General features: G+C 38.4%; 1 protein-coding gene across 8 annotated transcripts in view; it reads left to right on the top strand.

Annotated features, from left to right (window-relative positions):
• The window catches only part of LRBA (LPS responsive beige-like anchor protein), a 555,352-nt gene that overhangs the window by 131,296 nt on the left and 410,686 nt on the right, over positions 1-13,370 (top strand). For all 8 annotated transcript variants that reach the window (XM_043513125.1, XM_043513123.1, XM_043513124.1 and 5 more), the window contains exon 31: positions 13,143-13,276. In XM_043513125.1, coding sequence (XP_043369060.1) covers positions 13,143-13,276 — 134 coding nt within the window. The remainder of the gene's footprint in view (positions 1-13,142; positions 13,277-13,370) is intronic.

The raw sequence follows: 13,370 nt of genomic DNA, 5'->3' as shown, positions 1-13,370 counted from the left end.
GTGTTGGTGTGAAATGGAGGTGCTGGATTGGTGCTGGATCTCAGATGTGCCAATTAACTTAGTGCAGTGCTGTTTTAAGAGGCTATAGACCTGACTTAGCAGCCTCTGGAAGCTGTGCGTTTTAGTAGCAAGAAGACAGGAGGGCCTAAGAATTGCTGAGATTTGGGTGGAAGTGTTAGTAAGGGCAACATAAGAACAGGAGGAGGGGAGCAAGTTGTTCCTTTTTCTGTCCTAGTTTCCCGTGAGTCTTAATGTGTCCAGGATTTTGCTCTCTTTTTCCCCTCAGCAGTTGCCATGCAACCCAGCAGGTGCCCCCTCATGGCCCCCAGGATCATCATGCTGCACTAGTTGAAATGCTGTTCTGTTCCAGTGATACATCTGCTGGGTCTTGATGAAGTCTTTCCTTCTCTGAAAGCAGTACCAAATTAATAGTTATCCTGTGATACATGGTAAAACTATAATGCTTCAACCTTTTGTTTTCATTAAATTTTTCTGTTATGTTGTCTGGGTGGAAAATTTCTTCTGCTAAATTCCTTGTGGTTATGCTGAACCATTCTTTCTTTAACTTTGGCTTTTTCCCTGCACATGACCATTCTTGCAGATTCTGGTCTACTTATCCAAATTATAAGTTGGACAAATCAGTTGAATATACCCTGCATCAAGAAAGTGGAGCTATCTAACATAGGATAAGAGTGTGTTAAGGAGAGAGGGTTTTCTTTGATGACAGTTTTAGCCCAAGTTTTTAACATTTAACTGAAACAAAGCTCAAAGGAAATCATCTTGCCATGACTACATTCCTTTTTTCTACGCTAGCAAATGGGTTTTACAATATGCCCAGAAGGAAAATTGGTTTGCGCTATTTTAGATCAGGGAAGGGAGAGTGAATTACATGTAAGGGAATGAGGAATGGGGAATAAGCTCTGTTGGTTTCCAGGGGCTGCCTACCTCTACTTATCTCAGTTGTGGCAGTACAGCATAGGAGAGAAATAGTGTCTTAGATAGGGATAATCCAGATCCATTGAGGGTAAAAATTGCCACTTGGAACTCCTCCTAGCAGCCAATGAGCAAATAAGAGCAATTCCTGGGTCACTGGAGTCATGTGCTCAGGGTGAGGTAGTACTGCCCACTAGTTTCATGACTGGAAGAAAGTGATAACACAATTTAATCTGTCTCTTCCTTAATTTGAAAGCTTTTCAAAGCCTGGGCCTTATTTTTGTATGTTGCCTAGTAGAATGAGCACCTGATCATAACTGGAGCTCTTGGATGATATTGTAATCTGAATATTTAATAATTAGCTCTAAGAAATAAAACTAAACAAAAAATCTGTTTGACAGTAAGTTCAGTTAATGTCAAATTGCTTATAGGCCAATACATTATTCAGCTCAGTGAGCAGACCGAACGAGTTATTTATTTCCACAAAAACAAAACAGAGCCAAACCAAAATACCTTGGTTAAAAACTCACACAAACTGATAAAAGCAAGGGAATAACCAATTAAAGCATTGTTTCTCAAACTTCTCTTCTCTTCAGGAAAACAAAACCAATTTTGCCCTGCCATGTGGTATTAAAGGTCTACCTCAATTTACATCTTCTGTGGCTCTTTACATCTACTTTGGAAAACATTTGCTGTAGGTCTTCGTTATATATTTCCTCTTCTTTCCTACGTGCTTTGTGCAGTGAAACAGATAACAAAGCAGACATACAAATAATCATTGTCATTTGAATTAGTACCTATTGTTTGAGGCTCTGTGTAAACTCAGCAGATGTCTTTGAAGTGAGTACATTGTTCATATTTTGAAGGTTTTACTCACAATCATAACAGCTAGAGAGTATTTTTAATGAAAATGATAGCTGCTCAATACTCATAATTGCATTTTAAGACTCTCTTAAAATAGGGCATATGTTCCTGTTTTTTTCTAAAAGCAAGTGGCCAACTCATGTGAAATTTCACACAGTATTAGTTTTTATGCCCTTGAATTATCTGGATTTTTTTTTTCTGTCTGCATTTTAACAGGAGGTGTTTAAACTTGGGCTCTAGCTGAATTTTTTTACTGGGCAGTCTTATTTTTCATTGTTGACCGATATCTCTTGGAAAAAATGGTCCACTGGCACAAAAATTGGTAGTGGGTTGTTGCCAAGGTGTGTGTGAGTGATGGATTTACGGTCATTTTTAACTGTTGCCAACATTGTAACTGAATATTTGTACTGTGTTCACAAACCTGATTGATTATCTGGAAAGGTGCTGGGCCACATGCAAGCTTGATTGATTGATATATTGGGGATGGACCAGACACGCACAACTTTCTCAGTTAGGAGCTATGTTCTTGTTAGATTTTATCCAATAGAGAAGGGTATGTGCACAGCCGCTGATAAATAAAATATTTTACATCAGCCGCTGTACTTCTATCCCCTGTAGGTCTGTGCCCTCTATCTTGTACAACTCTGACATCCAATCAAGTATTTTTTTTTTTTTTTTTTTTTTTAAAAGAAGAGAGAGAAAATCAATACACAAACTTTTCTGTGAAGTAGTTAGGATTGCTACATGGACACACATCTGAGACAAACCCAAAAAAGCAAGACAATGGAGAGATAAGCTACCTAACAAGACATACCCTCTACTCCTCCACTCAAATGCACACACCTTTACGTTTCCACAGCTACCACACTTTGTAATCTTAACTGTCACACTCTCCCCAAGGAGATGAGCTTTCTTTAACTGTTGTTTTTCCAGACCTCCTCATCAAATGACTTTGACCTAATACAACTGACTACTGTACTAAAACCTACAAGTCTTAATGTTGGTGGAGGGAGAGAGAGGGAATATTCCAGTAATAGGGTGTGTGCAGAAGAAAGAAAAGGTGGCTGAGTTAAGGTTGTGATGTATGGTGTATGATGGGTAGGTCTATGATGCGTATGGTTGCGGTGGCGTCAAGTTGTGTGCTGTTGAATGGAGGAGCAGAAGGTGTGTACAATTAGGTGCCAAAACTTTTTCTTTCCTTGCTTTTGTAGATTTCTGTCACTACTTCACAATGACGTTTCTGGGGTATTGATTTCCTGTGCTTTTTTATGCTTAATTGAGGGGGGCTGCTGATGTGAGGAAGAGGTCAGGAGCCAGTGGAGGGTTGAAATGTAGCTGCTGATATACGTATTTTATCCATCAGCAGCAACACATAAGCCCTTGGGTCAGCATCTGTGCATTGCTAGGTTGTGTAACTTTTCATTTCCTTGCTTTCGTGGTGTAAGGTAGACAAAAGTGCATAATGTATAAGTGAAAGCTTTACACATGTCAATCTAGTAGTGACATGCACAATCTCACATCTAGAGTAAATTTGTTTACTTGTAATGTGACACATAGGTAACTAGCTCATAAATCAAGAGTTTTAAAAATCAATTTTTAACATAGTAAATAATACTCGATAAAGTAGCTGTGTATGTAATTTCTACATTAAAAATGTAGAAAGGAGAAAATCAACAGTTTCACAAACACTTGAGGATAATTGTATTAGTGCAAAACTATTTTAAAAAGTAAGTTTTGGCTCTGAAATGATATCCCCATCTACTGGGGTTTTTCTGGTTGGGGTGGGTGGAATAGGTTATGACCTTTTTACAGGAAGCTGTAGCAGAGTTAGAAGGAATAGCTTTTATCTCTGAGGGATCACCAAAATACCAACAGTACAGTGAGAAACTTTGGAAGGGCAGATTTCAGGATGCTCTGTGCAACTTACTGAGTCTGGTTTGCATTTAATGTATTGTCTGGTGGCAAACACAAAGCTTGGTAAGTTAACTACTTTTTTTTTTTTTTTTTTTTTTGAGACACCTTGTTAAAAGTTGTTCCCATGTAGCAGTTTACCAGTGGAGTATCTCTGGGAATTTCAAAGCATCTCTCTGATCCTGCATTTATCTCAGGAATGCTGTGTCAGAAATCAAAACTCTCCTCATATCTTAAGGATTATCAACTTCCCAGCCATAGCTGGAGAGTATACAGTAACAGCTATGTGAGTGAAACCTTGCTGAAAGGCTGCCAGGTTGCAGGCTTTTGCAAACAACAAGGTGTGTGTGTCCATTCCCATGCCAAAAATCTTCCTCTTATCTTACGTGAAGATCCAATATGGTGATTAGTGGGTGCCAGGGGTTTATCTTGATAAAGTTCAAGGCCTGGGCTGGCTTTTTCACTAGATCCACAAAGACAGTTAATTAACACAGTCCAATTGCAGTATGTCCTGAGACAGTTTTTTGTAGACAAGAAAATGTTACAAGTGTCTCAAGAAAAGAGGACTGATGGAAAAATAAAAGCAACACTTGTTTTCAGAGTTTAAAAAAAACAAAAAAAACCTGATGAATTCTCTCTTGGCTAGTCTAACAACCTATTAACCTATTACTTGCCATTTTTATTATGTGACTTTCTCCTGACTTTTGCTATTCTTTGTGGACAAAGTCAGTGATCATGGAGTTCGGGGAAGCAGACATTGAGGTTATAAGAGAAACAGATGCTTAAATCATGGCTCTTCAGTGTGGTGCTTAAATCTGAGGCTAAGCTTTAACTTGCAAAACAGATATTTTTATAAGCTTGCTTACTGCTTGGAATGTCATGTGTAAGCTGCTTAGTTTGGGCAATCTGTTTGTGCATTTCCCACTGTCATGTGTGCCCTTTTTCAGTAGTTGTATTTTAGATAATGAGTTATATGGATTTTACATAATTTATGTACAGAATAAACACACGCAAATATCTCTTGGCAAGGTTTGAAAAGATTGGAAAAGGTTTAGCTGGACGACTAAATCTACTTAGAAGTACTGGAAGTAGGGACGAAAGGTGATCATGGGAGAGCTCTACTAACAAAGGCTAGGAGTAGTTCCCTAGTGAGGAGCTCATCTCTCTTGCCACCCAACTCCTGGGCTAAGAGAGTGGGTAGGTTTTCTACCAGCGTGCTGGCAGTGGCTCCTGTATGGGGGCTCCATCTTTTGTATCCTCCCCGAGCTAGCTCTGTCAAATGTATGTGAAACTCCACTCCATTTAGCATCTGTCCATATGAAGGAGACTTTTGTCTTTTCGCTCTCCTCCAGAGTCTTCTGGCTGCTGTGAAAATGCTCAGATCTATGGTGATGAATGCAAGCTGCCTGGAGGATGGGATTGCACTGTTTCTCTCCTTCAGCCTCCAATATTTAGGATAATCTTTTCTTGGGAATAACTCCAGTGCTTGCCTCTGATCATAGCTTTCCTGAGTAGCAGCATGAAATGGTTTTGGTGTTTTACTGCAACTTACAGGATTCCATTTAGAGCTGGCGATGTAATTATTTACAAACTGAAAACTTAAATTCTGTTGTAGAAAAAAATTGATGGCAGGTTCTCTCTGACACCTCACAAGTGGATTTTTAAAGCCCCCCCATAAAATGATGGGATAGAGCCCATACTCTGTCCCTCCCCCCCTTCTTCCCAACTGTAGACTGTAGTGTTTTGCCCATCTGATCCCTGATGGGGCTGTGTGGCGCGCTAATTTTTTACCTTTCTCCTAGGGTGTGCAGAGAGAGAGGGAAAGGGGACTATCCACAACTTATAACAGAGCCAGTAAGGTGACAATGTGGGTATGTCTACACTGCAATAAAACACCTGCCCACGTCAGCTGACTTAGGCTTGGGAGGCTCAGGCTGTGGGGCTCCAAAATTGCAGTGTAGACATTTGTGCTGAGGCTGGAGCCTGGGGTCTGGGATCTCAGGACCTTCTGTTTCTGTAGGGGAACAAACAGCTGCTTCACTGGTATTGCTATCCAACGTGAAAAGTGAGACACTAGAAATCAAATCCTAGTAAATTTCCATATGCCAGTGGGAGTTAAAAATTAATATATTGATTTCTAAATTATTAAGAAGCCATCAGGTAGGCTTGAGTCACATTTTTTTACTTTGAGTCAAGCCCAAGCAACCTGTGCAATTTACAATACATTTTTCAAATTAAGTGTAAGCTTATCACTTTACAAATAAATAAGCAGGGGAAAAGGTACTTGGAATTTTTTTTTTATATTTAGAGGTATTGTGCATCTTATCAAAACAAATAAAAATAAGCATTCTAAAAATTGAGGAATAGATGACTGTTTAAAAAATTTGGATGAATGGATTCTTATTCTGTAAGCCTTTTGTCTCTGGAAGTCACTGCTCAGTTTGGTGATCTGTGCTCATTCAGCAATGAATAATTGTCTGCAACACGAAGCCTTCCTACACTTCAGCATAATTGGGACTAATAACACACTGACCTTCTGGCTAAGATGTATTTATGGTGGCTGGTCTACACTGTATCTGACCTACGTTTATCAGTTCTTGTGCTATAAATTCTTGCTTTAAACATTAAAGATTTGGTTTTAAATTAAAGAAGAAAAACACCTGAAGTAGTCGAGTTAATGAGACAATCTACAGAAGCCCTTTTAATGTTTACAGATGTGTTGAGGCAGAGTTTTGCTCAGAAAATGTGTGAGAATATTTTGTTTATGGTATTTTTCTAATTTATATTAACTTTCCCATATCTGAAGCGATTAGTATTATAATTTGCAAATGTTAGGTGATGAAGGAATATAGAATTAAATGAGGTGGTTCCATTTTGTTAAAGGAATAAAATTAATTGATGGGTAATCTTGCATGTGATCAAGGTACTCAAGATGATGGTCATCTTTGAACCTAGGACATGAATTTGGTGTGTGAAAATAACCCAACATTCCCTATAAACATGGTAAAATGTAAAATAGGAACTGTGGAGGCTTGTAAATAGATTATTTCTGTAGATCCAAGAGTTTCTCACTTTTAAAAACATAATTCACCCATCAATTAATTTACTAAATGAAAGGAAAACATCTTGTTTGTGTGGTAACCTACTTAAAGACAAAGCAGGTGCTCCTCAATTTTAGTTGACTAGAAGGTGTTTTTGAATACTTGAATATTTCTTAAGATTATTTTGTTTAACATTAGATTAATATGATGCATATTCCTTAGTTTCTACATAATTTCTATTTTATATAGACATTTATCTTAAAATAATGGGTTTTCTAGTGCCTCATGAATTGGTCTGTCAGTTGGCACTTCTTTAACTCCAAGTATCTTAGCATTGAAATAACTGTTTTTTTGTGACAAACACCAGAACCATTTGCACTAGTTATGGAGCAGTTAAACAAGTAACATATATTTCTTTATTTGAAAGTTGTTATATTTCTACTTAGCTATTCAGAATGAGAAAATATCAGTATCACTTTCTAAGGAACTGTATAAGAATTTATCACAGGATCATAAAGTTTAAACAGAGGACCCTTAAGTACTGGATCTATGATTCAAATGTACTTTCGTGCATCCCAGATAATAGAAAGCAAACAAATCTACTTATAATGAGCATGCCTTGGTAACATGCCTTCAAGAGGCCCTTGAGTTGAACCTCTAAAAAATAAATCCTGTGGCTATAATCTTGTTTGATAACTCTCTTTAAACTGTGTATAAAAAATAAAAGAAAGATGCAGAGTATAGATGGATTACATAAAAATACATTAAATACCAGTTTAAAATAAATGGGTAATATGACAGAGTTTAGTTGCAAAAGGAATATGTTAAGGCACTTAAAGATTACAGTTAATTCTTTTTGAGTTCTCAGCTAAACTCTTGACTCAGGAGACCGTGGCAATTGCAGATAACAGAGAAAAGAGCACATTCAAAGATTTACTACATAAAGTCTTTGGGCCCATCTCAGCTCATCTCAGAGGGTAATGTCTGATTGATATTTTCTCTGGGTGCCAGTTTAGCATCGTGAACTCTACTCGCTCCTTTATGTGTTGGGTACAGTTTACACTGAAAGTACAGCGGGTCAGGGAAAATATTTTCTCCTTGGATTCCATCTCTCATGATGCACTACAGTCTTCCCTCTTGCTGAGCCACTGTGGATGTCCCTGATTGAGGTGCATCATGGTAAATACAATTTTTCTGGAGAACCGGATTTATAGAGGAAAATGGGGACACTCAAATTACAACTTCCATGAAACACCAACATGTTTATACATTGAATTGTTTTGCTATAACTGAAACATTTTCCTGTTTCAGATATTAGGAGTTTATTTTGACAAAAATTCAAAAATTTCTGTGGAAAGCAGATAGTTCTTGTGAAAAAAAACCAATTTATTGAAATAACTTTTATGGAAAGTTTTTGACCAGCCCTAACTGAGAGGCAGTTTTTCTAATATCCTCCAGGGTGGATATATATGAATCCTCTTACTGAACTGCAACGTATGCTCTTCTGTACACTCAACTTTGGGATGTTTAATGACTCTACTTCTTACCACTTGAATTCAAGTAGATCACTTAGGGTGCTGAGCCATTAGCCCATGGTTAGTTAAAGCTTAATTTTCTTTTCTGTTTTCAGTTGCAAGTTTCCATTCTAATAAGGAATAATGATTGTAATTAAAAAAAGCCTGTGAAGTTCCCTAATGATAATTGTGTGTGTGTGTGTGTGTGTGTGTGTGTGTGTGTGTTATAGTATCAGATTTGTGAAGCAGCTACTCATTGTTTCTTTTGCTGTCTGCTGAGCTCTGAGAATGTGTAATAGAGTATTAAAGGTGGTGTGTGTATATCCCACTATCTTCATATTCTTAGTGAATGTAAATAACTACTGTTATAGTTATCCTCATTCTCTCTACAGATGATTTTAGAGGCAAGAGGGCCCATTTGATCATCTGCTTTGAACTGCTGCACATCACAACGCGGGGAAAAAAAAGGGATCCCTGATTGCTTTAGCTGTAGCTGCACCTCTCCTTAAATGGCAGTGCAATCTCTGGAAACTTGGTGTAACTAAACCCTTGATAAGTTCAGCTACACGTAGCACTGTAGTAGTAGTGTTTGTATCAGTGTATGAAGAACTACTATGAGGTAGCATTGTGTTGGACACAACACAGAAAATGACAGCTCGTATTTATGATTGGTCATGCCTGGTTTTGTTCCAGCGCTAATTGCCAGTTCTAGGTTGGGAGAATTGAGGTTGTGGGGTGTGGTTTTGGAGAAATTTTCAAATTTCCCTCCTTGGTTTACAGAAGATTAAGTATAGGTGCATTTGATGGAAGGGTATTTATCACTTTTGGTCAACCTTAACTTGGCATGATCATAGTTGTGTGCAGTGAATAGTGTCCAGTTCTGGTGCTGTGACTCATATATCAGCAATTTTCTAATTGCTGACAACTGGACCCTCTCTGCCCTGTCCCTATCCCACCTCTTCCCCTGAAGCTCTGCCCCCCATTCGCTTCTCTTCCACCCTCCCCCTACTGGTCACTGCCCTCCCTCATCCTCGTAGCTGGATCTTCTCCACCTCCTTGCCCCACCCACTGGTCTCCCTCTGCTTTGGAGCTGTAGTCTGACATGGAGCGTGCCTTCCTGCCAAAGAGATGCAGGTAGGAGGCAGCCTTTCCCTCGCTGCCCGCAGTAACTGGACTTTTGATGTCTGGTCAGTACATCTGACCCAACACTGTCAGGTCCCTTTTTCAACTGGACCTTATGGTTGAAAATTGGTTATGGTTGAAAACTGGGCACCTGGCAACCCTAATGAGCACATTTCTTGTAGACAATTATTACAGAAGGTTTATGAAGTCTTCCAAAATTCCTTCGATCTCAAAACTTAGTGCATATGCTCTTAAGATAGAGAAGAAAATCCTAAAATCTAAAATTAACAGAATCTGATCAACCATTTATGTGTAATGCTTTCAGAGAATCCAGGGCTTTCCCTACCCTATAGATTTAGAAGCTACAGTGGCTTCATAATTGCTAGGGGCCTATCAGTGTAGTTTTCATAGCCATCTTAAAGATTACTCCTGGGGGAATTCTGCACCACTGTGCAATGCAGAATTGTGCAGAAATTAATGTTGTGCACACAGAATTTCCTTTTTTCCCCACAGAAAAGGGCTGCAGAAATGTTGGCCGTCACTAGGGGCTGCTGGACCTAGCAGAATCTAGCTTGCAAATAGAAGACAAGGCCGGGGGAGGGAGCTTAGATGGCTCCTGGCAGCTACAGTTCTCCACACACCCTGAAGGAAGAAGGTGGTGGCACACTGGAAGCTCCGTGGAAACCCGGGACCCAGTATTAGGCTGTTTCTCACTCTGGATCCCTGGTTTTAGGGGATGTGAGTGTCTGGATTGTGGGGGATGCGTCTGGGCTCTGGGGTGTAGAGAGTGTGAATGTCTGGGTCGGGGGGAGGGGGAGCCTGCTCTAAAGGGTAGCAGGTGTGAGTGTCTGGGCTGGGGGGGGCCATGGCTGGTCTCTGAGGGGGGAGGGGGTGTGGGTATCTGGCCCCCTGGCTGGGCTCGGGAGGAGGAAAGGGGGCAGAGAAACAGGAACTGGGTTGTCATAGGGTTTTCTTTAACTATACTCCTGGGGGAATTTTTGTGCATCTATTATTACAGATATACCTGCTGACAGGTATTTTGAAATAAATTACCAAAGTCATTGAAACTGCTGTGATTATATAGTGTTATTTTGACAAATAAAATGTGCAGAATTTTGTGAAATTTTAAAACATTGTGTATAGAATTTTTTATTTTTTGCACAGAATTCCCTCAGTAGTGAAACGTGGAAGGCCTCTTGTTTTGATGATTCTTGAGAACTGACTGGTTTAGAAAAATCCTGAAAACATATGACACTATAAATGAAAAAAGAAAATGTAACACATGTTTTGTTCTTAAGTTAATTTTGGTACCTTCCAGTATTAAAATAATTGCATTGATGTAGGAGAGAGAGCTATTCAACAACAAGCTATTACGCCTACACAATAACTACCTTGTCAAAAGTTTTAGTGGCTCCAGAATTTTATCACCAATCTATTTCCCTGCTTTTATATTAGGATCCATTCCAGTTTTCTTGTAATGCACTTTGTGTTTGTTGGTAGGAACTTGCTACTATATGCTACTATAACTCTATACTATAAATGCTACTATAACTCTTTTGCGGGTAAGGAAACAAATGTCTCCATGTTTTACATTAAGGTCTGATACAGACTATGTGAACACATCTGAATTCATGAAATATAGATCTCTGGACCCTAGTTAAATATCTGTATTGAGTATTTTGACAATAAAACAATTTAAATCTAGCAAGGCAATACACATCAAATTTACTAGTGTGGGTCAGATGCTGGGGGCCCATCCTAAAATTAATAGTATACCCATGTTACTAAAACCCAGTAAATATATATTGCTCTCCCACCTCCTTCTTGTTTTTTGAACTTGTCCTAAAGAAGAGCAATAATAGTGTCTTGGTATTGCATGTCTAGAGGGCTATTGTCTGTTTTATGCTTTGTAATGTAAGGCATGAGGAAATGCGAGGCCCCATTGTATATTAACGGCAACGTATGTGTAATTTAGCAGACTATGTATATATTTATATAAACTATTTTTCTAATACATTGTACATGTTTGGTGGAAACTGACATGTACATATGAGAGAAATTCATGGCTCAAGCACAATGGCTTGGCTTGGGGCTCAGGTGGTTGTTACGTCTGTTTTTTAGTGTATAGTTAACATTAGCAGTCACCCTTATAATGATGTGACATGCACTACCCCCAAGTTCGGTGGCTGCCTTACTCCTAGCAATTGGAAGGTTGATTTAATCAGTAACACAGCCTAGCTTATGTGACATCCATTGGAGTGAAGGAGAAAGACAACTGTGATCCATTTTCCCCTTCTAATTAAAATTATTTTTAAAATATTTAACAAAAACCTTGTTTCCACGCCTGAATTTGGTTCAAGTTTCTAAGTAATTTTATTTAGAAACTGAATTCTTTAAAATTATTCAGGGAATAATTTCAGTATGTAGTTATAGTATTGTCAATAGAAGATGTGATTAAATAGATTGAATGTTGAAGATTTTCAACTTAGAGTTAACACCAGGTAATTAAAAGTAAGCGCTGCTGTGGGACTGCATTATATATCGGCTGCACTCTTTACCTCGTTAGTTGGGTTTTTGCATGTCTATGGAGCTAACTTGCAATTAAAAATGCCTTAAACATATGCTTAACAAGGTCTTTTAGGTATTTGGAATAAAGTACTACAATTTAATTGAAATTGGTGTATCATAAATAGATTTGTTTAGGGGGGAAGGGATAGCTCAGTGGTTGAGCATTGGCCTGCTAAACCCAGGGTTGTGAGTTCAATCCTTGAGGGGGCCATTTAGGGATCTGGGGCAAAAGTTGGGGATTGGCCCTGCTTTGAGCAGGGGGTTGGACTAGAAGGCCTCCTGAGATTCCTTCCAACCCTGATATTCTATGATTCTTGGTTACGTACAAGATAAATCTCCATGCCTAACTTGACATTTTACATGTCATCATCATTTTCTTTTTATATTTATTGTTGAATGTAATGCTTGAAAGTTAACTTATGTAAAGACTGGTGACACTGTCTTCAGCTCTAAGAATCTTCTCATTTGTTTTAATAAGTATTTCTTTAAGTTCAGATATATCCATAGATTTATTTCCATATAAGATGCATTTGAAATGTAATGAAGACATTAATGTATGTACTATACATTAGCATTTCAGGATGGTTTTAGTTATTTTTATACTGTAGATTTCTTCACTGAGAAGCCTTCCAGTATTGTAAAACAGAATTAAAGGAGCCTATCACATCTAGACAGTTTTCAAGGTGGATATTGTCAGATTTCAGTATCTTTCATTTTCAGTATATTGACATTGTAGCCCCTTTCTACCTTTCTGTGTTCAGCTATGTTAGATCATTAAAGCATGGGGTTGCTCTTAAAGCGGTACTCAATATAAGTAATACCAAAGGCAAAAGCTGTTTTTACTGGAACTGCGATAGATCCCAAAGTAACCCGCCCTAGTAGTTGTATATCCATACAGTTTTAGCTGACCATGTTTCTGGGAGATTGAAATGAATGTTAAAAACATAACAAAATTGTTATAAACAATTGGAAGGAGGAGAGGGAGAACGTGGATAAAGTGTCAGTGCATATCTTTAGATAGGCTGGCAAAAGAAAATGTGGAAAGAAGTGTTGAACTTGCTAGCTAACATGGTTTGCGAAAAACAGAATTCTGTATGTATTGTGTTCCTTTCCTTTCCGAAAAGGGCCACTGTATGTTTAAAAAAAAAAAAAAAAGGACTATTTACTAACTATGTATTTCTCCATGTAGGAGTGTTGTTGTAGCTCCAAAGAAATCAACAATTTCCCCTTCTACAGCTACCATGAGTGTACCCACAAACGCTGTCAGCGTGGTTTCTTCATTAGATTCAGCACAGGCCCCAGACCTGACAGGAGAATATCCTGGTGAGTAAGGATAAATGGAAGATATCTTAATAGAAAAGAAACAGAAAAATATAATAGAAGTGGAATCATCTGTAATGAGATTCCCTGTGATGGG

This window comes from Dermochelys coriacea, chromosome 4 (assembly GCF_009764565.3).
Source record: "Dermochelys coriacea isolate rDerCor1 chromosome 4, rDerCor1.pri.v4, whole genome shotgun sequence".
Classification (NCBI taxonomy): Eukaryota; Metazoa; Chordata; order Testudines; family Dermochelyidae; genus Dermochelys; species Dermochelys coriacea.
This window is presented reverse-complemented; position numbering and strand designations above follow the sequence as displayed.